Source organism: Podarcis melisellensis (genome assembly GCF_964234715.1).
Source record: "Podarcis melisellensis genome assembly, chromosome: 15".
NCBI lineage: Eukaryota > Metazoa > Chordata > Lepidosauria > Squamata > Lacertidae > Podarcis > Podarcis melisellensis.
The window spans coordinates 29,588,038-29,611,658 of record NC_138532.1 but is presented as its reverse complement, the minus strand read 5'-3'; the positions used below and the strand labels follow the sequence as shown (position 1 = coordinate 29,611,658).

General features: G+C 45.7%; 1 protein-coding gene across 3 annotated transcripts in view; it reads left to right on the top strand.

Moving 5' to 3' along the window:
• LIMK1 (LIM domain kinase 1) overlaps nucleotides 1–23,621 on the top strand; it is a 41,278-nt gene that overhangs the window by 16,125 nt on the left and 1,532 nt on the right. For all 3 annotated transcript variants that reach the window (XM_081889477.1, XM_081889476.1, XM_081889478.1), the window contains 13 exons: nucleotides 3,812–3,950; nucleotides 5,474–5,583; nucleotides 6,704–6,898; nucleotides 14,661–14,766; nucleotides 15,340–15,515; nucleotides 16,703–16,886; nucleotides 18,086–18,172; nucleotides 18,925–19,056; nucleotides 19,554–19,613; nucleotides 20,203–20,268; nucleotides 20,388–20,535; nucleotides 22,008–22,063; nucleotides 22,936–23,093. In XM_081889477.1, the coding sequence (XP_081745603.1) occupies nucleotides 3,812–3,950; nucleotides 5,474–5,583; nucleotides 6,704–6,898; nucleotides 14,661–14,766; nucleotides 15,340–15,515; nucleotides 16,703–16,886; nucleotides 18,086–18,172; nucleotides 18,925–19,056; nucleotides 19,554–19,613; nucleotides 20,203–20,268; nucleotides 20,388–20,535; nucleotides 22,008–22,063; nucleotides 22,936–23,093 (1,617 nt within the window). The remainder of the gene's footprint in view (nucleotides 1–3,811; nucleotides 3,951–5,473; nucleotides 5,584–6,703; nucleotides 6,899–14,660; nucleotides 14,767–15,339; nucleotides 15,516–16,702; nucleotides 16,887–18,085; nucleotides 18,173–18,924; nucleotides 19,057–19,553; nucleotides 19,614–20,202; nucleotides 20,269–20,387; nucleotides 20,536–22,007; nucleotides 22,064–22,935; nucleotides 23,094–23,621) is intronic.

Here is a 23,621-nt window from a genome sequence, read left to right as displayed (position 1 = left end):
TTCCCAGTCCTGCCTTGTAGATGCCAGGGATTGAACCTGGGACCTTCCGCATGCAAGGGAGAATCATTGCCACAGAGAAGCTCATCCCTCTCACCATCAGAAAAACCCAGCTGTTCCCAGTAATAGCTGGTCCTTGAAGGCAGACAGTTTGCTCTGCCTGCAATCAGCTCTGGCACCCCTTGCTGTTGGGTTCCCTTCCTTCTACCCTGTCCTGTCTCAATGGGTTCCGGCCACCATCACGTCTGACCTTCTGGTGTAAGGAAAGTTCTTACAGTATTTGGACATGTGATTACGGGTGAGTTTTGCCTCCTCATTGTTGGGGAACTCACCCAGAAAAGTGTCACAGCTCTTTTGCAAGCCAGGAAATGACCTTGACGGAGGTTCATAAGGGTGGAAAGTAGAGTTGCTTCCCTAAACGTTCAGTTTCAGAGACGGAAACAACGGGTGACACGTTCAGATCCCTGGCCTTGTTTTGCCAGCCTTTGACGCCTCTTTGTTGCCGCAAACAAACTGCACCTAGCCTGTCTCTCTTCCACAGGCCCACCAGCCTTTCAGGGTTGCCAGGGATTCACCAACCTCTGTGCCAAAGAGACAATTTCACGGTGGATATATTTTGAATGTGGTTGGCAGTCACATCCGGATTGTCAGATGTCACCAAATATTCATCAGTGTTCAGAGTTTTTGAAGAGCTGAGCCACCTCTGCCTCCTTACCATAGCTTCCCATAAAAACTGCCTTCTTTTCTTTTCTTTTCTTTTCTTTTCTTTTCTCTTTTCTCTTTTCTCTTTTCTCTTTTCTCTTTTCTCTTTTCTTTTCTTTTCTTTTCTTTTCTTTCTATTGCTCCTGCTTTGCCTTTAACCGTTAGCCCTCCCACAAACCTCAGGAAGTCAGGAGGTAGTGATGGCTGAATAAGAGAATTAGACAAATTCATGAAGGATAATTCCATGCTGGCCATGTTTTTTGGTGAAGACTTTTTGTTTGTGTTATAATGCATATAAAACAGAGAGAACGGTGATAACAACAGATGAGAATTCAAAGATGACAAGCAAAACTATAAAATAAGCTTGTAGAATAAGTACATTTCCACATGGGCTAAAATAACAAAGTCCAAGTAAAAAAATATTAGCGTTTTCTGATTATTAAGTCTAGCTTCCGATTTGCCAGGCTGGGGACAAGGATTGTCATGAAAATGATGTTTCTGCTGTAGACGTCATAACGCAATGCCTAATCATATAAAAAGTGTCTGGAGGTTCTAATCCATGTGAAAATCTCAAATTATGTGTTATTTTCTCCATTATTCCAGTGCAAAAGGTACCAAATGTCCAGTGTAAGATTTGGGGCCATTTTCCATTGAGTTGCAGTTACTGTTTGAGCTGTCAAGATCATATATGAGTCCAATTATTTAATTTTGGGCAATAAACCATGGTTTCTTTAGGAATAACTATCTGCCAATTTTTTAAAAAAAAAACCCACAAAAAACTTGCGCCCATTTACAGCACCACTATAAATGATAATAGGTACCAAGTTTATTGCAACCTCCCCAACAATTAAGTGATATAGAAAAAGTGTTTTAGATATCTGCCAAGAAGGGTAATACATTCTGTGACGGCTGTGTTTGACCTCCGTTGTCTCGGAATGCCCATTGCTGGAAATTGCAAGTTGGCATAGCATTGCTATTGCACCCAGGTCCTGCTTTTGGATCCCTCATTCAGGCATCTGGCTGGTCATAGTGCTGAACTATGATGGGCCCAATCCTCTGGATATTGTAATGAGCCCAGGGATCATGCCAGCTGACAATGAGAGGATTCCCCTTTGTCCTAGTCAATTTAATGCTTTGAAAAATGTATTGACCGTTATTTGACCCGCTGAGTCAATCATTTCCTCAATCAGTCAAATGCCCAGCCTGAAATCCACGAGTCAAGCTTAGGGAGGGAGGGGATTTATTTTATCTCTTGCCCTGATATCCTACCTTTCCAACAAGGAACTCCAGGTCATAATACATGGTTCTCCTCCCACCTCCAATTGTATCCTTAAAACAGCCCTGAGAGGTTGGTTAGAGAGAGTATGGCTGGCTCAAGGTCATTCATGGCTGTCTGGATTTGAACCCTGGCCTCCCAGGTCCTAGTCCAACAACCTAACGACTATGCCATGCTGGAAGGGCATTACAGTAACTCAATATTAAGTGGATCTGACTCAAAGGGACCATTTCAATCTTTCTCCAAACTTTTGGAAGGGCTGCTGTGCACACATTGCTTGGTTGAGGGCAATGGCCGTCTGTTAAGATGCTTGAGGCTGAAGCTGCAGTTGGTGCAGAATGCTGCAGCATGATTGCTGACAGGAATAAGGCCTTGGCACCATATAACACCTGTGCTCCAAGAACTGCACTGCTTGCCAATTTGCTCTTGGGCCAAGTTCAAAGCGTTACTATTAGTATATAAAGCTCTTAACAACCTGGGACCAGTTTACCTGTGAGATCGCCTTACCACATCTATATCCATTTGCCTGCTTTGATTTGAAGAACTGGCATTGTTACAAGTGCCACATAATACCAGACTCTCCCAGTGTCCTTATTTTCCAGGGACAGTCCCGGATGTACAGAAGCTGTACCGGTTTCTGATGTGATCCTGGAATGTCCTGCTTTTCCTTAGGACATCCCTATTTTCATCGGGAAAATGTTGGAGCGTAGGGAACGTAGGGAACATGTAACCGCTGAACCAAGAAGATAAGTAACTACAGTCATACCTTGGTTTCTGAACAGCTTAGTTCCCGAACGTTTTGGCTCCTGAACATTGCAAACTCAGAAATGACTTTTCCAGTTTGTGAACTATTTTTAGAACCTAAACATCTGACGGAGCTTCTGAGGCTTCTGATTAGCTACAGGAGCTTCCTGCAGCCAGAAGCTGCAATTTGGTTTTTGAACATTTTAGAAGTCGAACAGACTTCCAAGGTACGACTGTATGCAACCTTTAGAAAACACCTGAAGGCAGCCCTGTATGGGGAAGTTTCTTAACGTTTAATATTTTATTATGTTTTTATATATGTTGGAAGCTAAGCTGCCTAGAGTGGCTGGGACATAGATAATAAAGTTATTATTATTATTATTTGTTGTTGTTGTTAAATAAAAAAAAAGGTAAAGGAACCCTTAACCATTAGGTCCAGTCATGACCGACTCTGGGGTTGTGCGCTCATCTCGCTCTATAGGCCGAGGGAGCCGGCATTTGTCCGCAGACAGCTCCGGGTCATGTGGCTAGCATGACTAAGCCGCTTCTGGCCATTTACCTTCCCGCTGCAGCGGTACCTATTTATCTACTTGCACTTTGATGTGCTTTTAAACTGCTAAGTTGGCAGGAGCAGGGACCGAACAATGGGAGCTCACCCCGTTGTGGGGATTCGAACCACCGACCTTCTGATTGGCAAGTCCTAGGCTCTGAGGTTTAACCCACAGTGCCACCCACGTCCCTTCACACTGTTGCTAAATAGGACATCCCTATTTTCATCGAAGAAGTGTTGGCGGTTATATAATACCCGTTCTGCATTTGTAAGAAATCTATATCTTAGTGTGGCAGCACTTAAACTTTGGAACCCCCTGCCTCTTGAAATCAGGCAGGCGTCTTCAGTGTACCCTCTTCAGCACCTGCTAAAAACATTATTGTTTGGGCAAGCCCATCCAGATGTTTAGAAAGTTGATGCAAGCCTCAATCTGTTTTTAGTCTATTGTTATTTTCACTTTTTGGAAGCCGTCATGGAATGAGTTAATAAATATGGGTCCTGGGGCCTGACGTCTCTCTCTCTCTCTCTTGCTGTCCTTGCAGGTGCTGCGAATGTGGGGCGTCCCTTTCCCACCAGTACTACGAGAAGGATGGACGCCTCTACTGCAAGAAGGACTATTGGGCGCACTTTGGGGAGCTCTGCCACGGCTGCTCAGAGCAGATCACCAAAGGGCTCGTTATGGTAAGAAGGGGGGTCCAGGAGAGAGCAGAGGGATCTCCTCTAGCCCAAATACTTTGCTGAAATGAAGACATTCTATGTCTTTGGCATCTCCATGATCTACCAAACCAGTCGCTGCATCAAAAAAGGAGGCAAGGTTCGTCTGCCATGGCTTCCTCTTGAGAAATCCATAAAGGTAAAGGTAAAGGGACCCTTGACCATTAGGTCCAGTCATGACCGACTCTTGGGTTGTGGCACTCAACTCACTTTATTGGCCGAGGGAGCCGGCGTACAGCTTCCGGGTCATGTGGCCACATGACTAAGCCGCTTCTGGCAAACCAGAGCAGCGCATGGAAACTCCGTTTACCTTCCCGCCGGAGCAGTGCCTATTTATCTACTTGCACTTTGATGTGCTTTTGAACTGCTAGGTTGGCAGGAGCTGGGACTGAACAACAGGAGCTCACCCCGTCATGGGGATTTGCACCGCTGACCTTCTGATCGGCAAGCCCTAGGCTCAGTGGTTTAACCCACAACGCCACCCACATCCCTCAGGAGAAATCCATACTAGCCTCTAATATCAACACATTATTTTCTAGATGTTCCCAGACAGACTCCTTAACAACCTGCCCTAGAATTTTGCCCAGTATAGCCATTTTGTTGGCCTGCCTGAATTTCCCAGAGCTGTTTTCCTTTTCTGTTTTTGAAAAGCAAGGGCAATCCCATCCCACTCCTTTTGCCAATCTCCCAGCCCCTCACCTTCTCTCCAAAAATGCTCAAAAGAGGCTCTGAAATAACCCACTGCAAGCCCCCTCTTTAGACTTCTTTGTTCTGCATTTCCCAGGCTGAACATAGTTCCCCTAGCAGAAGAAGACAGAGGCCGAAAAGGAACTGAGTGGTTCCTATTTCCTCCAAGTCACCTCTTAACTGAAACCACAGTCACCTGGTGTCATAGTTCTGGGAATTAGGTCTTATGTCGTGTTCTGGGAGGGGGTTACATGCCCCCTATAGGATCAGACTTGCAGGGCTCCTGGATTCCAATATGTCACTGACAGTGAGCCTTTCTTGATATGTGCCTTTGCAGGTGCAGTTTGAATCCAGGCTCAAAAGCAAACGGACCAAGCAGGGCTTGCTGTCAGTGCAGTGAGCCCCTCCAAAGTTATCCATTTGCAGGTGTGGCTTGAATTTAGCTTGCAACTGCCAAGTGGGGCTCCCTATTGGTTCCTGTTGGTTTGTTTCAGAATTTATAAACCCCTCTCCATAGAACTAGAGAACCGGAAGAGATGTAAATATGTAAATACAGTGGTACCTTGGGTTACATACGCTTCAGGCTACAGACTCCACTAACCTAGAAATAGTGCCTCAGATTAAGAACTTTGCTTCAGGATGAGAACAGAAATCAGGCTCAGGCGGTGTGGCGGCAGCAGGAGGCCCCATTAGCTAAAGTGGTGCTTCAGGTTAAGAACAGTTTCAGGTTAAGAACGGACCTCCAGAACAAATTAAGTACTTAACCCGAGGTATCACTGTACACGTGTCTGTTTCCCTCCTAGGTTGCTGGAGAGCAAAAATATCACCCCGAATGTTTCAGCTGCCTGAACTGCCGGGCGTTCATCGGCGATGGAGACACGTATGCGCTGGTGGAACGGTCGAAGCTGTACTGGTGAGAGGGGAGAACAGCTGGGCTCACTTTCGGGGGGGGGGCAGTGCTTGGGCAGGAAACAGTCAGAGAGAACCAAAGGGACAGCTTTCATTATTGCAGGCTGCAACTGGAGATTTCAGGCTCCGCTGTGGAGCTTTGTCCCTTATCATAAGAGCATCAGAAGAGGCTGTTGGATCAAGCCAATGGCCAATCCAGTCTAGTCTCCTGCTCTTGTAGTGGCCCAACCAAATGCCTCAAAGCAAAGCCTGAAAGCAGGATTCGAACATAAGAGCCCTCTCCCCTCCTGTGATTTCCCTCCTGTGGCTTTGCTGCCTCCAGCTATGGAGGTGGCTAGTAACCATTGGTAGCCCCCTCCTCTATGAATTTGTCTAGTCCTCCCAGACCCTTGTTCTGGGAAACAAGGGTCATTATGTAACTTGTAAACTGTGATGCAAAACAACACCGGTTCCTCCACTTTAATTTACTGATCCAAGTATTTGTTTCTTGTAACATCAGTGCAGCTTGTTTTCTCTGCAGTTTTGTGCTATTTCCAAACTCTTGGTACTGGGATATTTTACCAGAACACAGCAACCCTGTCACATAGACAGCTTCTTGAACACTGAGGGCAGCCGGGGACAGTGTGGAATTAAATTACATCTTCAAATAAAATGTGTATGGGTTATTATTATTATTATTAATTGATTGATATTATTATTTCTAATAGTTTCTAATATGCATTTTTTTAAAAAAAAAACCATTGTACTTAAGTGATCACATGAGATGTTGTGAGCCACTTTGGGCACAATTTTGTGGACAAGTGGCATACAAATAAACAGATGATGATGATGATGATAAGAGTTCAAAGGCACATTTCCAGCCAGGAAGAAACACTAAAGGAGGGTGCAGGGGAGCACCAAGGAGAGATTTGGCCTGGTGGGCAGGAGAATTGAAGAGTGCCAGGCAAAGAGGCCTGGTTTCCCTCACCCTGATCTAGAACCCTCATTCGGAGGAGACCTGTTGGAACATCTCAGGAGCCTCGAGTTACGCAGTTCACTCCATTTCTCATGGGACTTCCAGGGCTCGCTCACCATTTGAGAATGACTTCCCTAATGCCTCACCCTTCTCCTCCTCCCTGCCACAGCGGACACTGTTATTACCAGATGGTGGTGACACCCGTAATGGACCAGCTGCTCCCAGAATCCCCCGGCACCCGGATCCCACACACGGTCACCCTCGTCTCCATCCCCGCCTGTTCTGATGGCAAGAGGGGCTTCTCCGTCTCCATCGAGGCTCCACATGGAGGCTCAGAGCACCCACACACTGTCCGTGTCAGAGAGTAAGTACAGCCCGCCAGGCGTCAGGCTCTTGTCTTGCCCTTGTTCAGGTGATGTGGTTCACCTCAAGGAACTGCCCACACTCAGCCTCCACAGCCTTCTTATTCTGATCGTTCCAGTGAATAATAGCCAACACAACTTGAAATCCACCAAAGCTTCCCATTTCAAACACAGTTTTAAATTTATCATGTTTTCCTGTGAAATTTTACAGGCAGCATTTTGATATTTGCATGTTCTTAGACTTCACAGTGCCTGCTGATTTGTTGCGATTCTAGTAGGCTTCAGATGCGAAATCTCATATACTGTCGGCTCTCAAACACCAAATGGCATGTCAAATCCTAAATTACCATTGCATGTCAAATACCAAATTACTATTCCATGCTGTCTTGTCTAATGCACCCTCTCCAGACACTATGGAATTCTGAATAATGTGATACGGCTGTTACAAAATTTTGGATACCATGATTTGCCATCTTTCAAATGCCATCAAATATTATCAGGTGTTTTTGGTTAACATGCTTTATTCTAGGGACTTCCGGAGGCGGCGCAAAATGGCAATGGCGGTCCTCTTTACTCAGTGAAGAGGGGCTCCGCGAAAAAGGGTCCTCCGCTACGGCGAAGCGGAGACCCATCCAGATAAACCGCAGGCAGAGCGAGCCTGTGGCCGTGGGACTCGGCGGGTGCCAGAAGCCCCCCCAGAAGCGAGGAAGGGACCTCGTAAGAGGCTCCGGATCGTGAACGGGGGAGCGGCGCTGTGAGTTCATCGCTCTTTTCGCGGAAGTGAAGCCGCGCTGCTGTTGCTGATGAGCGCCGACCTTTCTTCTTGAAAAACATCGAGATTGGCTGCAATCTACCCGTGAGTAAGGGGTACCAAAGAACTGATTAAGGATTAGCTTAAATTTGTCTATTTCGGCTGAAAACGGGAGGCGAGTAACAGGAAGTCCGCCTTCCGGTCCTGCTAATCGGAGCAAAGCAAAGAACCCGATGCGGGCTGAAGCGTTAAAAAGAGATCTCGAAAGAAGTAAGAAGGGGCATTAATAGACTGTGTGTTTCTAGAAATTGAAAAAGAGTGAAGAAATAAATGTTTTGGTTCAGTGTGCTAGAGAATCTTCCTCCTATTGTGAAGAGATGTGGAATTGAAGGGGATAACCGAGTTATTGGACTGCCAGTGTTGCAAATGAGTACTGTCAGGCTGCTGAAACTTTTCTCTTAACATAAACTGTTGCATTGATGGATACACTATCGCTTTAATACTGTCATCGAAACCTCTCCGTTACTTTGTGGCACTAATTTGAAACAGAACTTTCTGAAATCCTCCTTTCTGAACTTGGGGATTTCAGTTGAAGTAGGAGCTTTGATGGTGGAAAAGAAACTTTCTTTCCTTTGAAAACCCCCCCTAGTGGATTTGCGGAGGCATAGTGGCCTGGGAACTGTATCTTATTGGGATTTTTTGTGGTTTAATTGTTTATACTCTGGACTTGCCTTTCTCATGGATTGAAAGACTATTTGACCTTGAACAGCAGCTGGGGAATGAGTGGCCCAGCGAAAACAAGAGCAGCTAAAGCTAAGGAAGCTTTAGCTGAGGAAGCTAAAGAAAAGAAAAAAGACAAGAGAGCTGGACAGCTTGTCCAAACAACCTTGATTCATCATCGTAGATCCTCGGTGCCAACTGTGTTGACGGCGCAGGAGGAGGAAGTTGAAACGCCTGCTACAGAAGAAATGGCAGCTGGAGGAACTGATCCAGTCCTGAAACAAATTTTGGAACAATTGGCACTTTTGAATAAGAAGGTGGACGATCAGTCATCTAAAATTGATAGAGCTACATCTACTATCAGCAAGTTAACAGATCAGGTTTCGCAGCACACTCAGGCTATTGAGAAACTGCAAGGAGCTACGGCGGAGAACTACAAATTAGCTGCGGAAGCCAATCAAAAAGCTGAGCAAGCGTGCAAGAAGGTGGAAGAGATCAAAGGGGAAGTAAGACCTCTGAAAAGACAGGTAGGAGAACAGCAAGCCTACCTGTCAATGGTGGAACTGAAAAGTAAGGAATGTAATCTTAGGCTGAGGGCTGTCCCAGAGTTGGAACAGGGCAACCTAGAGAAATTCTTGACGGAGCTGTTTTCTAAATTCTGGGGGGTTGAAGAAGATAAAGATTTCAAGATTGTGACGGCCTTCAGACTGGGAAGATCGGTTAAAAAAGATAAGTCCAGAGACTGTTTGGTTTGTTTGAGAACAAGAGAGGAAAGAGACAAGATATTAGGCCAACACTTTAAAAAATCCCTGGAAGTCGAAGGTAAAAGGGCAGAAATTTATAGAGACATTCCTAAATATTTGCTGGACCTTAGAGCCACATACACAGACTTGGCCAAATTGTTAAGATACAACGCAATCCCTTATAGGTGGGAATTTCCTCAAGGTCTGTCATTCACCTATAAAGGAAAGAAGGTAAGAATTAAAACACCAGAAGACCACCAGAAGTTCCTACACGACAACGAGGAGGACCTCCAAAAGAGAGCCGTAGATTCTTGGCCTCCACCACCGGGATTACCACCAGGATCCATACCATCTGGAGGCGGCCCGGCACCACAGCTTCCGGAAAAGGAAGACAAATTAGATACCCAACTGTGATACCCAAGAAGTAGACCGGGATGTCTCTACAGCTTCTTAGCTGGAATATAAATGGCGGGAATTCTCCAGAAAAACGCAGAAAAGTATTTCATATTTTGAAAAAAGAACAATTGGACATTATTTGCCTGCAAGAAACACATGTGACAAGACTCCATAGAAAAGTGCTAATTAATAAAAGGTTAGGCCAAGAATTTATTTCATCGGATAAAGTTAAGAAAAGAGGAGTGGTGATCTATGCAAAGGAGAACTTGTCCCCAAAATTTGTATTTAAAGACGAACAGGGCAGAATTTTGGCAATTGAAATCCAGACACAAGGAGAAAAGTTTTTAATTCTAGGAATCTACGCCCCAAATGATGGAAAATCGGAATTTTTTAAGAAGCTGCATGAGATTATGCTGGACTATTTGGACTATAACAACATTATCATGTTGGGAGATATGAACGGTGTCGCCTCAGTGAATATGGATAAGTCACAAAGTGCTAATATAACGAAAGATGGCAGACTTCCAAAAACCTTTTTTGAAATGACTGACAATTTGGATTTGATCGACATATGGAGGATCAAGAACCCTCTAGGGAAAGAAGGAACTTTCTTTTCTGAGGCCCATATGACATGGACGCGAATCGACCAAATATGGATAACTAGAGGGCTGGCACCTAAGACCAGAAAAGTGGAAATCTGCCCAAAAACCTGCTCCGACCACAACGCCTTGGGAATGGAATTGAGACTAAATACAACCGGATCGTTCAGATGGAGAATGAATGACGCCTTGTTAAGAGATCAGGAGATTGTTAAGAAGGCCCAAAAAGTTTTAAAGGACTATTTTGAAATAAACTTAAAGACAAATGTGGAAAAAAGAATAATCTGGGACGCAAGCAAAGCAGTGATAAGAGGGTTTCTTACAACAGAACACGATTAAAAAAAGACTCTGGAATGAAAAGAAGGAGAAGATCTTGGAGAAAATAAGAGAAGGAGAGAGAAAACTGAGATCCAGGCCTAAATCAAAGGAAGTATTGAGAGAAGTGAAGTTTTTCCAGGCACAATATTCGAAACTGATAAATCAAGAGGTGGAATGGAAAATTAAACAAATGAAACAAAGATCCTTTGAATCTGCAAACAAATGTGGAAAATTGTTAGCCTGGCAGCTGAAAAAGAGACAAAAACTTAACACAGTTACAAATCTAGAGATTGAAGGGAGAATGGTTCAGAAACCCGATGAAATTAGAAGGTCCTTCCAGAGATATTTCAAAGAACTCTATTCTCAAAGGCCACAAAAAAGCTCAGAGGTGGACCAATTTGTTATAACTAATGGATTACAAAAAATACCCCAGGAAATGAGAGCAACCCTGAACTGTAATATCACAACCCAAGAAATTGAATGCGCCATTCAGAACCTCCAACTGGGCAAATCTCCGGGACCTGATGGGCTTACTTCCAAATATTATAAGGTACTGAAGGACTCATTGACACAACCATTGCTGGAAGTTTGCAACCAGATTATGGAGGGGAGGAAGGCACCGGAAACGTGGAAAGAAGCCTTCATCACGTTGATCCCAAAACTAGAATCTGAAAAAACTCAACTTAAAAACTACCGTCCTATCTCACTCCTAAATGTGGATTATAAAATTTTTGCAGACATTTTGGCAAGTAGGTTTAAGAAAGTCTTAAATGAAGTGATTCATAAGGACCAAGCAGGCTTTCTCCCTGGTAGGCATTTATTTGACAACACAAGAAACATCATTGACATTTTGGAGTTTTTACAGATTAATTCAAACACAAGAGCGGTGTTGATTTTTATTGATGCGGAGAAGGCCTTTGACAACATTTCTTGGCTGTTTATGAAGAAAAATTTGGAAAGGATGGGAGTAGGGCGGGGGTTTGAAAATGGAATAGAAGCAATTTATTCAGAACAAAAGGCCAAATTGATAGTAAACAACGTGGTGACAGAGGAGTTTAAAATTGAAAAAGGGACACGACAGGGGTGCCCTCTATCTCCTCTGTTGTTTATTTCAGTCCTGGAGGTGCTACTGAACATGATTAGAAATGACCGGTTGACACAGGGAATTGTGGTCGGAGAGAAACAATATAAACTGAAAGCTTTCGCAGACGACTTGGTATTAACATTACAGGAGCCAGCCTCTAGTACTAAAAGAGCGTTAGAATTAATTTCTGATTTTGGTCGGGTGGCGGGATTCAAGCTGAATAAACAAAAAACTAAAGTTTTAGCAAAAAATTTGACAACTACTGAAATAGAGGAGTTCAGAAAAGAAACAGAACTAAATGTGGTTAAAAAAGTAAAGTACCTAGGGGTGCACTTGACCTCCAAAAATTTGAATTTATTTAAGGACAACTATGAGAAATGTTGGTCAGAGATAAAAAGAGATCTGGAAACATGGTCAAGATTAAAACTTTCCTTGTTGGGCAGAATAGCTGCTATAAAGATGAATGTATTGCCGAAAATGCTATTTTTGTTTCAGTCCCTCCAGATCGTGGATAAGGTGGAATGTTTTGGAAAATGGCAGAGGGATTTATCTAAATTTGTCTGGCAGGGCAAAAAGCCCCGAATAAAGTTTAAAATACTAACAGATGCGAAAGAAAGAGGGGGGTTTGCCCTGCCGGACTTGAGGTTATATTATGAAGCTGCAGCCCTCTGCTGGTTGAAGGATTGGATCCTATTGGAGAACACCGACGTCCTTGACCTGGAGGGATTTGATAATGCTTTTGGGTGGCATGCATATTTGTGGTATGACAAGGTTAAAGTTCATAAATTGTTCAAAAACCATATTGTCAGAAGGGCAATTTTCATGGTCTGGTCAAAATACAAAGACTTATTGGAGAGTAAAACTCCGAGGTGGCTCTCACCGATGGAGGCCAAAGCACGTAAAAGACTCAATATGGAGGCCCACTGGCCTAAATATTGGGAAATAATTGAAAAAATTGGAGATAAATGGAGGTTACAGAGTATGGAAAAGTTAAAAAACAAGGTGCGAGATTGGTTGCATTATGCTCAAATCCAGGAAGTTTTTAAAGCAGACAAAAAAGTGGGTTTTCAGGAGGAAAAATCGAAACTAGAAACAGAGTTGCTTGAGCCAAAATCCAAGCTAATTTCGAGAATGTATAACTTGCTGCTTAAATGGAACACACAGGATGAGATTGTCAAATCCTCTATGATAAAGTGGGCACAGGACTTGGGGCATAACATTATGTTTGAAGACTGGGAAAGGTTATGGAACACCGGAATGAAATTCACGGCATGTACTGCCTTGAAGGAAAACATTATGAAAATGATATACCGGTGGTACATGACCCCAGTCAAGCTTGCAAAGATATATCACCTGTCCGATAATAAATGTTGGAAATGTAAGGAAGAGGAAGGGACATTTTTACACCTCTGGTGGACCTGCCCGAAAGTGAAGGCCTTCTGGGAAATGATACATAATGAACTAAAAAAGGTGCTGAGATTCACCTTACCTAAGAAACCGGAGGCCTTCCTTCTGGGCATGGTAGACCAGAGGATGGTCAAGAAAGATAGAACTTTCTTTATGTACGCTACTACAGCAGCGAGGATTCTGTTGGCAAAGCACTGGAAGACACAAAATCTACCCACATTGGAAGAATGGCAGACGCAGCTGATGGACTATATGGAGTTGGCTGAAATGACTGGCAGAATTCGAGACTCGGGAGAAGAAGAAACGGAGGAAGTTTGGAAAAATTTTAAGGACTATTTGAAAAAGCATTATAAGTTGTATGAATGTTAAAAAATGCTCCTTTCTAGGAAGGTATACCTTCAGTATCGGCAAATTTCTGAATTGATAAATAAGACACTATAAGACAGAAGTGAGGTAACGAAATATTTTTATTGTGTGGAAATTAAAAATTAATGCAATTGTATCGAAATGTTTACAACAGATAACACGATAAAATGGAAGATATATTGTTATGTATAAAACAAGTCAACAAATTGCTGAGGTTTTGGTTACACAGGGAATGCAGTGCTCGGGAGATGGGGGAAGTCCATTGGATTTACGGAAGTATGTATTTGAAAGTGGAAATTTGTTTATTAAAAACCTAATAAAATATTTATAAAAAAAAAAAACATGCTTTATTCTAGTGTATATCCCACCAATTCCTCCAAGGAACTCTAGGTGGCACCCATGGTTCTCCTGCTCCCCATTTTATCCTCACAAGAACCTTGTGAGGCTGAAAGACAGTGCCTGGTCCAAAGTCACTCAATGAGCTTCATTGCTAAGAGGAGATTCAAGCACTGGTCTCCCAGATCCTAGTCTGACATTCTAAGCACTACACTACGCTTAATATTTGAAATATTCATTGAATGTCAAGTGAAATTGGAGCTCGAGGCTCCAGCGGCGCAAGTGGTTCCCCTGTACAGGGTGCCAAGCCAAGAGGGCACAAAATAACAACCACCACCACAACAACAATATCACCTTTATTTATATGGGTATCTACTGAGAAGATCAGCGGGTGGTGCTGTGGGTTAAACCACAGAGCCTAGGACTTGCCGATCAGAAGGTCAGCTGTTTGAATCCCCACGACGGGGTGAGCTCTCGTTGCTCAGTCCCAGCTCCCGCCAACCTCGCAGTTTGAAAGCACGTCAAAGTGCAAGTAGATAAATAGGTACCGCTCTGGCAGAAAGGTAAACGGCGTTTCCGTGCGCTGCTCTGGTTCACCAGAAGCGGCTTAGTCATGCTGGCCACATGACCCGGAAGCTGTATGCTGGCTCCCTCGGCCAATAAAGCGAGATGAGCGCCACAACCCCAGAGTCAGCCATGACTGGCCCTAATGGTCAGGGGTCCCTTTACCTTTACCTTACTGAGAAGATCCATTAAAAAAACAACTGCACCAAAAGGAATTATTGTGAAAATATGAAATATTTAGAGAGGAGCAAATTTCGTCCTCTCTCAGGTTACCATATTACCAAAGTCCACCCTGGCTCCAGCCTGGTCAATTGTAAATAAGAAATTGATGCATTGTGACAGTGTGGTCCTGCTTTCTCCTCCGCTAGGAATTCTGGAGCCTGGTTTGCTCCTCTGGGACTTGGGTTTGAGGGGGGTGCCCCCATATGCCAGCCTGGAATAACCCTTTTCTTGCCTCCCTCTCCAACACCCTGGAAACAGATTGAACCCAGACTGCATAAGTCCTGACATGAAGAACTCCATCCACGTCGGCGACCGCATCCTGGAAATCAACGGCACACCGATCCGGCATGTCCCCCTAGACGAGGTGATGTTCTGGGGGGTTCTTTCTCCTCCGTGCTTTTGAGAAAGCAACTGCTGGATCCCATGCCTTGCTGGGAAACATCTGGGCTCCCCATAAGAACATCAGAACAGGCCATTGGCCCAGCTTGTCCAGCATCCTGATCTCACCGGGGCCAGTTATCCCTAGGAATCTAGATAGACTGCCTCTGGACCTGGAGGTTCCATGAGAAGAACCTGGCTGGTGGATTCAGGCCCAAAGGAGCCCGTCTAGTCCAGCATCTTGTCTTTGCAGTGGCTAGCCAGCTGCCCTAAGGGGAAACCCAAAAGCAGGATTTGAACACCAGAGCCCTCTTCCCTCCTGCCATTTCCAGTAACTGGTATGGAGAAGCATTGCTGCCTCTGATTGTGGAGGCAGAGCTATCAGCCCTCAGTAGCCCTCTCCTCTTCCATGGATTTCTCTAATCCTCTTTTAAAACCATCTAGGTTAGTGGCCATCACTGCCCCCAGTGGCAGGGAGTTCCACAGTTTAACTCTGCACCGGGCAAAGAAGTCGCTTATTCACGCCAACCTGGCCTGTCTTACTGTCTCCCCTCTGCAGATCGACCTGCTGATCCAGGAGACCAGCCGCCTGCTGCAGCTCACCATCGAGCATGACCCGCACGACATGCTGGAGAGCAGTGGCGGCAGCCCCCTCTCGGAGCTGCGAAGCCCCCTCCGTTCCCCCAGCCGCACCCCCTGCCCAGAACCGTCCGCCATCCGCCAGCGCTCCGTCATGTAAGGCAATGATGCTAAGCAGCCAGTCCCAAATCTTGGGGGGGGGAGGTATGCCTGTACCCCACCACTGGAGCAATGATGGGTCAGGGATGGTGGAAGTTCAGCAAACCTGGGGAGCACCAGGTTGGGGGACGCAGGAGGCAGGGTTGTACCTGCTTTTTTTTGCAAAATGTGTACACTGCTTGGTTGTAAAAAAAATGCTCAAAACAGTTTACAAAGAATATAAAACAATCAAATTATCAACAATAATAGTTTTTTTTAAAAAATTACTTATAAGCTTTTACAAGATATACAAAAAATCAAAAATCTGAAACACCACCAATCTTTCATATATCTCTTATTTCGGCTCCCTTCCCCCTCTTTCTTCAGTTTCTTATTTTTATGTTGTTTTTATCAACAAGAAGAATTAATAACAAGATAGGATGTTCAAAAAGTTAAATAGCAATAAACTAAGAACAGATTGAAACTCACACCAACTTTCTAAACATCCCGGTCAGCTTGCCTAAGCAAAAAAAAATTATAATAAAAATTAGCAAGCTCTGAAAAGAGTGCAGCACAGGCACCTGCCTGACTTCATTAGGCAGGGAGTTCCAGAGTTGTAGGCACTGCCAAACTAAAAGATCAAGTGCTTATAAATACAGAATGGTTATGATGTGGCACCTGTAACAGGGCCACTTCCGCTGAGCGAGGCTGCTGAGTGGGCATAAGGCAACCTCGCAGGTAAGCTGTTCCTAAAGTGTTAAGGGCTTTGTATACTAATAGTAATGCCATGAAATTGGCCCAGTAGCAAATCAGCAACCAGTGTGGATCTCTGAGCACAGGTGTCACATGTTGGTAAGGCCTCACTCCTGTCAGCAGTTGTGCTGCAGCATTCTGCACTATCCTCAGCTTCCGGATCAGGTGCCAGGAAGCCCCACATAGAGCACATGGTGGTAATCTAGTCTTGGGTAACCAGTGCATGAACTGCAATTCCCAGCTGCATTGCCCAGAAATCTTTGAGAAAAAACATGCTTCAGTCATGCTCTGAAGGTACAGGGCCAAAGCGGTTGGGTGGGCGCAGTTGGGGTGATCTTGCAGGTAAACTGCTCCCACATTTCCCTTTTCAAGAGGGCAGGTGTGACCACTATCATTCCTCTGTTGTACCCCTGCTGATGCCCCCTCTCTCTTTCTTACCTTGATCCTCTTAGGAGAAGCTGCAGCATCGACAAATCTCCCTGCTCCAGTTCCCTGGGCTCCCCTGCCTCACAGCGGAAGGATATCGGGCGCTCCGAGTCCCTCCGAGTCGTCTCACGGCTTCACCGCATCTTCCGCCCCTCAGATCTTATCCACGGCGAGGTCTTGGGCAAGGGCTGCTTTGGGCAGGCAATCAAGGTACCAGTGTGCCCGCTCTGCCTTTCCCCAGCTGGGCCTTGCCCATGGATCGATCACACCAGCCCTGGGCAATTCATTGATTCTCCCCTGGCCTCCTCGCTGGCCCAAATAGGACTAATTTAGCCAGCTAGCCCTGGTGATCATCTAATGTTTATTGGATGGATTTCCACCCTAAATTAATTTTGAATTCTGAATTTATTGTTATTCACGTTTTATACTGTCTTTTATGCTGTTTTTTGTTGCATCAATTAAGTGTTTTAAATTTGTTGTTAGCTGCCCTGAGCCCGGTTTTCTGAACCGGGAAGGGCGGGGTATAAATAAAAATGATTTATTATTATTATTATTATTATTATTATTATTATTATTATTATTTATTACTGATGATGAACATGCTGTGACATCACTCTGGGATGCTCGCACAAGATCTCGTGGGGCCATCTGAGCTCCTGTGAGATCTCGTTTGGGCTTCCCCAGCCTTCCAGATCCCACATGCTGAGCCCACCTTGCCCCCCCCCACCCCCCAAACAAGGCAGAGAGCTTAAAAGCTCCTTTCGTGCTGTTTCTCCTTGGCTACCTGGCACAAAATGAGCTTTTAAGTTGTCTGCCTTGCTGCAGTTGGGCAATGCCCATTCAGTGCTCCAGTTGAATGGAGGAGTCTCCTCCCCCTTCCCTGCTAGCTGTGGGGTGGCTCCAAAGGTTTGGGTATGCACAATTTCCGTGCATTTGTGGAACCCTTGGAACTGAACCCCCACATGAGATGCGCTAATACTGTTACTGATGTTTTAAAGGTTTGAGCTTCCTTTCTGGGCAGGGCTGGATTTAGATTTGATGAGGCCCTAAGCTACTGAAGGTAAAGGGGCCCTTTATATGTCCAGCTGTCCTTTGTCAACAACAAATTGTCGCTGGTTTTTTTTGTGTTGGAATATATGCGATATGGTAATTTATGGACCTAATAGGCATCTAAAGCCATTTGCACGTATCAAATAGGAGCCTACACAACACAAAACACTGTTGCTGTATGTAGGTTTTATTGGTTTTTTTTATCTTATATTTTGGAAATGTACATCCAGTTTTCCTCCCTTTAATTTTTTGGGGGGCCCCAAGAGAGTGGGGTCCTATAGCTTGTTTAGCTTATACGTAAATCCGGCACTGAGAGTGGACCACAAAACGTTTAAAGAAATAAATGCATCCTTTGGCAGGTGACGCACCGGGAAACGGGAGAAGTGATGGTCATGAAGGAACTGATCCGCTTTGATGAGGAGACCCAAAGAACATTCCTTAAGGAGGTAGGTCTAACCTAAGTATATTCCAGTAGCTGTGGAGTCCCCTCGCAACATCCTGCTCTGTTTTTCCCTTGATAGCTACCATAGAGTCATAGACTCATAGCATTGTCATGTTGGAAGGGATCCCAAGATATTCTAGTCCAGCCCCTGCAATGCAGGAATCACAGCTAGAGAATCGCTGGCAGATGCCCATCCAACCTCTGTTTAAAAACCTCCAATGAAGGAAAGTCCGCCACCTTCCAAAACGTCCTTTCATCTGTCTTACACTCAGAAGGTTCTTCTTCTTCTTAAGGTTTAGTCGGAATCTCCTTCCTTGTAACTTGATTCCATTGGTTCAAGTCCTCCCCTCTGGAACAGCAGAAAACAAGCTAGCTCCATCTTCCATCTCTCTCACGGATTGCCTGTATGTTGGCAATCCATGGCTGGTCCTTCCCTTTCAGAATGTTGGAGGGCATCCCTTCTGTGAAGTCACAGAAATCCAACCAATGGGAGCCTGTATGTTGGCATTTTATGGCTGGCCCTTCCCTTTCAGAATGTTGGAGGGCATCCCTTCTGTGAAGTCACAGAAATCCAACCAATTGCTTGGGAGAAGCCAGGAACAGCCCTAATACAGTCTGAATAAATCTGCTAGGCTGCTCTTCCCCACCCACCCTGACTGCTTCTGGCCCCAGATAAATTATTGGATAATCTCTGCTGCTCCATCTTGGCCTGGTGGCTGACCCCCTCGTGGTGCTCTTCCGCCCTCCCTCCCCCAGGTGAAAGTGATGCGATGCCTGGAGCACCCCAACGTGCTGCGGTTCATCGGGGTTCTCTACAAGGACAAGCGGCTGAACTTCATCACGGAGTACATCAAGGGAGGGACGCTCCGTGGGATCATCAAGAACATGGTGAGGGCATTGGCAGAGATTACAGCCTGGGTGACTCGGGGGCTTGGGAGACCCTCATTTGCACAACACAGGGGTTGGCGTCTTCTGCCTCCGCCATCCCACCCACCACCAGCTCAAATAAGGCGGTTACAGCCTCACCTAATTTTGCTAGAATATAATTCCATAGAATTTGAGAGTTGGAAGGGACCCCAAGGGTCATCTAGTCCAACCCCCTGCAATGCAGGGATCATGGCTGAATTTGACAAACGGCAGGAGGGGATGCATTCACAACCTACCAAGTGTTTGTGAACTGCCCTGGGGTTTTCTAAATTAAAAGCAGTGCATAGAAAATATCATTTATTTCATTTATGGAGCAATCCCCGTGAGGCATCCCAAAGCAACTTGCAATATCCTTTGCCATCTACAAGCCCACAATGATTATCCCAACTGCCTGGCTGTCTTTGCTCCTCTGCCCAGAAAGCGGGGTGCCCCCTCACCACTTGCATCTTTGCTTTCAGGATGGTCAGTATCCCTGGAGCCAGAGGGTCAGCTTTGCGAAAGACATTGCTGCAGGGATGGTGAGTATACAGGGGAATCGGCCACCTTCCTGCAATGCAGTGTGACAAGGTGCTATGTGAGGTTCGGGAGTGAACAAAGCCATCACAAGATCCTCTGGGGAGATATATTTTCCTGGTTTGGACCAGGGCATTCAAAACATAACTGGAGGCATTCCTGGAGCTGTCGATCCAGAAGAGCTTCACTGTCCAGAGACAGTGTACCTCTGGATGCCAAGTGCCTTTAGCAGGGGGAAAGCCAAGAATTAAACATAAAATTATGATAGAAATAAAAGAAAGAGGAGGCTTTGCCCTGCTAGACCTGCAAATGTATTATGAGGCAGCCTGTTTGTGTTGGTTAAAAGAATGGATTACATTGGATAATGCAGACATCCTGCACTTAGAAGGTTATGGCTTAAAATTTGGCTGGCATGCATGTCTTTGGTGTGGGAAGGAGAAAATTTATAAAAGTTTTATGAACCATATTCTTAGGAAGAATCAGTATAGCGTTTGAAAGAAATATAAAAATCTGCTGAAAAGGAAAACGTCTTTAGTCTTCTGAAAAGAAGCACGGCAAAAATCTAACTTGTCTCCACTCCCCTGCCACTTCCAGGCTTATCTGCACTCCATGAACATCATCCACAGAGACCTGAACACGCACAACTGTCTGGTGCGGGAGGTGAGTTGTTGCGGTACCAGGTCCAGTGCAGCAGGGAGGGTCTTTCGCTTCCTCTGTCAATGACTGAGGATCTTGAAGTTGCCATGTGGCTGACGAGGGCCATTTCTCTCCCCGGACAGAACAAAAGTGTGGTAGTGGCCGATTTTGGCCTTGCAAGGCTGATGGTCGATGAGAAGAACCAGCTGGCCACTCTGAAGAAGCCAGACCGCAGGAAGAGGTACACGGTGGTGGGAAATCCCTACTGGATGGCTCCAGAAATGATCAACGGTGAGTGGGACAGAGGGAGGGCGAGTGGGGACATCGCCAGGGCTTCCTTGCTTGGCGTTCAGCTTCCAGAGCAAGGGAAGGGTCATGGGAACAAGGGAAACTGCCTTACTTTGAGTGAAACCGTTGCTCCATCTTGGTCAGTGTTGTCCACACTGACTGGCAGCAGCTCTCTGGAGTTTCAGGAGGGACATTCCCAACCCTGTTGGGGTCGACCCTGGAACCTTCTGCATGCCAAGCAGGTGCAAATAGTCCGATCCCCATGGTTCCACATGCAGGAGGCAGCCTTACGCTGAGTCTCACTATTGGTCCGCCTAGCTGAGTGTTGCATGCACTGACTGGCAGCAGCGGCCCTCCAGGGTTTCAGGCTCAGGGGTCTTTCCCAATCCTCCCTGGTGATGTCACTGGGGATGGAACCTTCTGCATGTCACTGAGCTACCTGTCAGGGATTGGCTGGATGACGAGCAGTGCAAGGGGCGGGGTCTTCAGACGAGGAACTCCCGAGAGAAGCCACAGAGGAAGAAGGTGCCGACCCAGGGGAGTGGTGGTGGGACACAAGAGGCAGATCAGAGGAGGGAGGAAGCCGGGAGGGGGAAGAAACAGGCAGCTTGGGTGAACAAAGAGAGCCAGAGGCAGGAATCCCTCCAAGGACAGGAGAGGGACATTTTAAACTGTGTTTTAACCTGTTTTTATTTTATTTTTTCTTATTATGTTTTTACTGAAATTTTATTGGTGTTAGCTGCCCTGAGCCCAGGGAGGGCCGGGTATAAATACATTATTATTATTATTATTATTATTATTATTATTATTATTATTATTATTATACTTCAAGCTCAGGGTCGGAATAAGAGTTCAGGGAGGGGCCAAAAGCTGCAAGAGCTTCACAGCAGCTGCCCATTCCCTCTGCCTTGAGCTCCCCTCACCCTTTGATTCCAAGATCACGCAGAGCGTTACACATAGCCCAACGGAAAGCTAGGAAAGCCCAAGGCAGGGGGTTCCCTCCTCCCCAACGGAGTTTGCATCTCCTTGGGAGACGTCCGGAAGAGGAAAGCTAGGAAGAAGAAGAGGTGCAACATTTTCAGTGAGGGCAGCCATGCCGGAGTGATATCTGTTGTATACAAATTTCCCGAATGAAGCAGCTGACTTGACTTTGAGTCACCCTCCTGACCTGCTGATAAACCTGCTCCCCTGACAGCCCCCTGACACTTGCCTTGTAAAGTGGGGAGCAGTTGACGGCGCGCTCCCAAGCGACCTCTGTGACTGGGCTGAACAATCCAGTTTGAGCTGCACTTTTGGGAAGATGTCCCTCACGAGGGTTGTGCCTCTGTGGCCCTGGTGAAATGGCTCTTTCTTTGGCACGGAGGAGGAGCACCAGGGTCTGCAGGCAGCACCATGTGGGCAGAGAAATGGGTCGCTGAGAGAGTGCTTGTAGGCCTGATGCCTGGGTAACGGACTCCCTCTCTCTCCTTGTGCAGGCAGGAGCTACGACGAGAAGGTGGACGTCTTTTCCTTTGGCATCATCCTTTGCGAGGCAAGTAGGCTTGGCTGCACCGGCTGCTACTCCCCACTTTCCCAAACCATGCCCTTTTTGCCTGCCGAATTAATCACTTGGGATTTCAGCCGTGCACCTTTTTCTCTGAAGCGTGCGTGAATAGAGAAAAGCTTTTTCCACTTGACACTTGAACTAATGGACATCCAAGGATGCTGAATAATGAAAGGTCCAGGACTTTCAGAAACTATTTGGAAGCCTCGCTGCCTCCGACAGCGAAAGGAGAGCATAGCCATCTTGGCTAGTGGCCATTGCTACCCCTCTCCTCCTCCATGAATGTGTCTAGCCCTCTTTTAAAGCCATCCAATTTATGGCCATCACTGCCTCCTGTGAAAAGAAAAGACAAATAAAAGACAAATAAAAACACTTATTACTTATAACCTAATTTAACTTTCATTGTTAACTGACTTCCTCAGATCCCCCCTAACTGAATTTCATTGTATCACCTTGTAACAGATCTCCAAAATCATATTTCTTTTAAACTTAACTCCTTCAATTTACTATCCTCTTCTCTTTTATTAGTATTCTTATCCTTAATTCTTTACAATCCATTCTTAATCTAGTCCTAAGCCTATTTGATACTTCCAAGTGATTTCTAATTATCTTAAGTTACAATATTTGGCTAAATATTCTTTGAATTTATTTCTTCCAATCTTCTTGGTATTCCTCTTCCTTCTGGTCGCGGATTCTTCCAGTCAGGTTGGCCAGCTCCAAAAAGTCCAACATCTTCATCTGCCATTCTTCTGTTGTTGGTATCTCTTGCCATTTCCAATTTTTATCTGTGTTCTAATCCTGGATGAGACCTCAATGTGGGGAGGCACGTCTAACACCTCCTTCCTCTCCGTTGCACACAGATCATCGGGAGGGTCAGCGCAGACCCCGACTACCTGCCTCGGACCCTGGACTTCGGCCTGAATGTGAGGGGCTTCTTGGACCGCTACTGCCCCCCCAACTGCCCCCAAAGCTTCTTCCCCATTGCCGTCCGCTGCTGCGACCTGGATCACGAGAAACGGTGAGCGACAAGGAGGTGGGGACCCATGTATGGGAGGTGGATTTAGTGCTGGAAAGGGGGTCAGGATGTTCTGAGCTGTCCCTCAGGGGTGGGCCCATAGGACCTAATTTGCATATGGTAATTTATAGCTAGCTGTAGGTTCACATTTGGAAGTTAAATGTCGCAGGAGGCAGGGCAACCATTTTCCCTGTCCAGATCACCCGCAGAGACATTATTTGGTTCATTTGCACCCGCCAACACCTATTCCTATTCTCAACAGGCCCCAATTAAAGTATCCTTCAGTTACTCCCATTTGTTATCTCCAGATAAACTCCTGTTTTTTGATTCTGTGATTCTTCTTCAAATCATTTATTTCAGGCACCCCCAACCTTCGGCACTCCAGAAATTTTGGACTACAATTCCCATCATCCCTGACCACGGGTCCTGTTAGCTAGGGATCATGGGAGTTGTAAGCCAAAACATCTGGAGGGCTGCAGGTTGGGGGTGCCTGGTTTATTTTCTCAGATCACGACCCATTCACTCCCCACC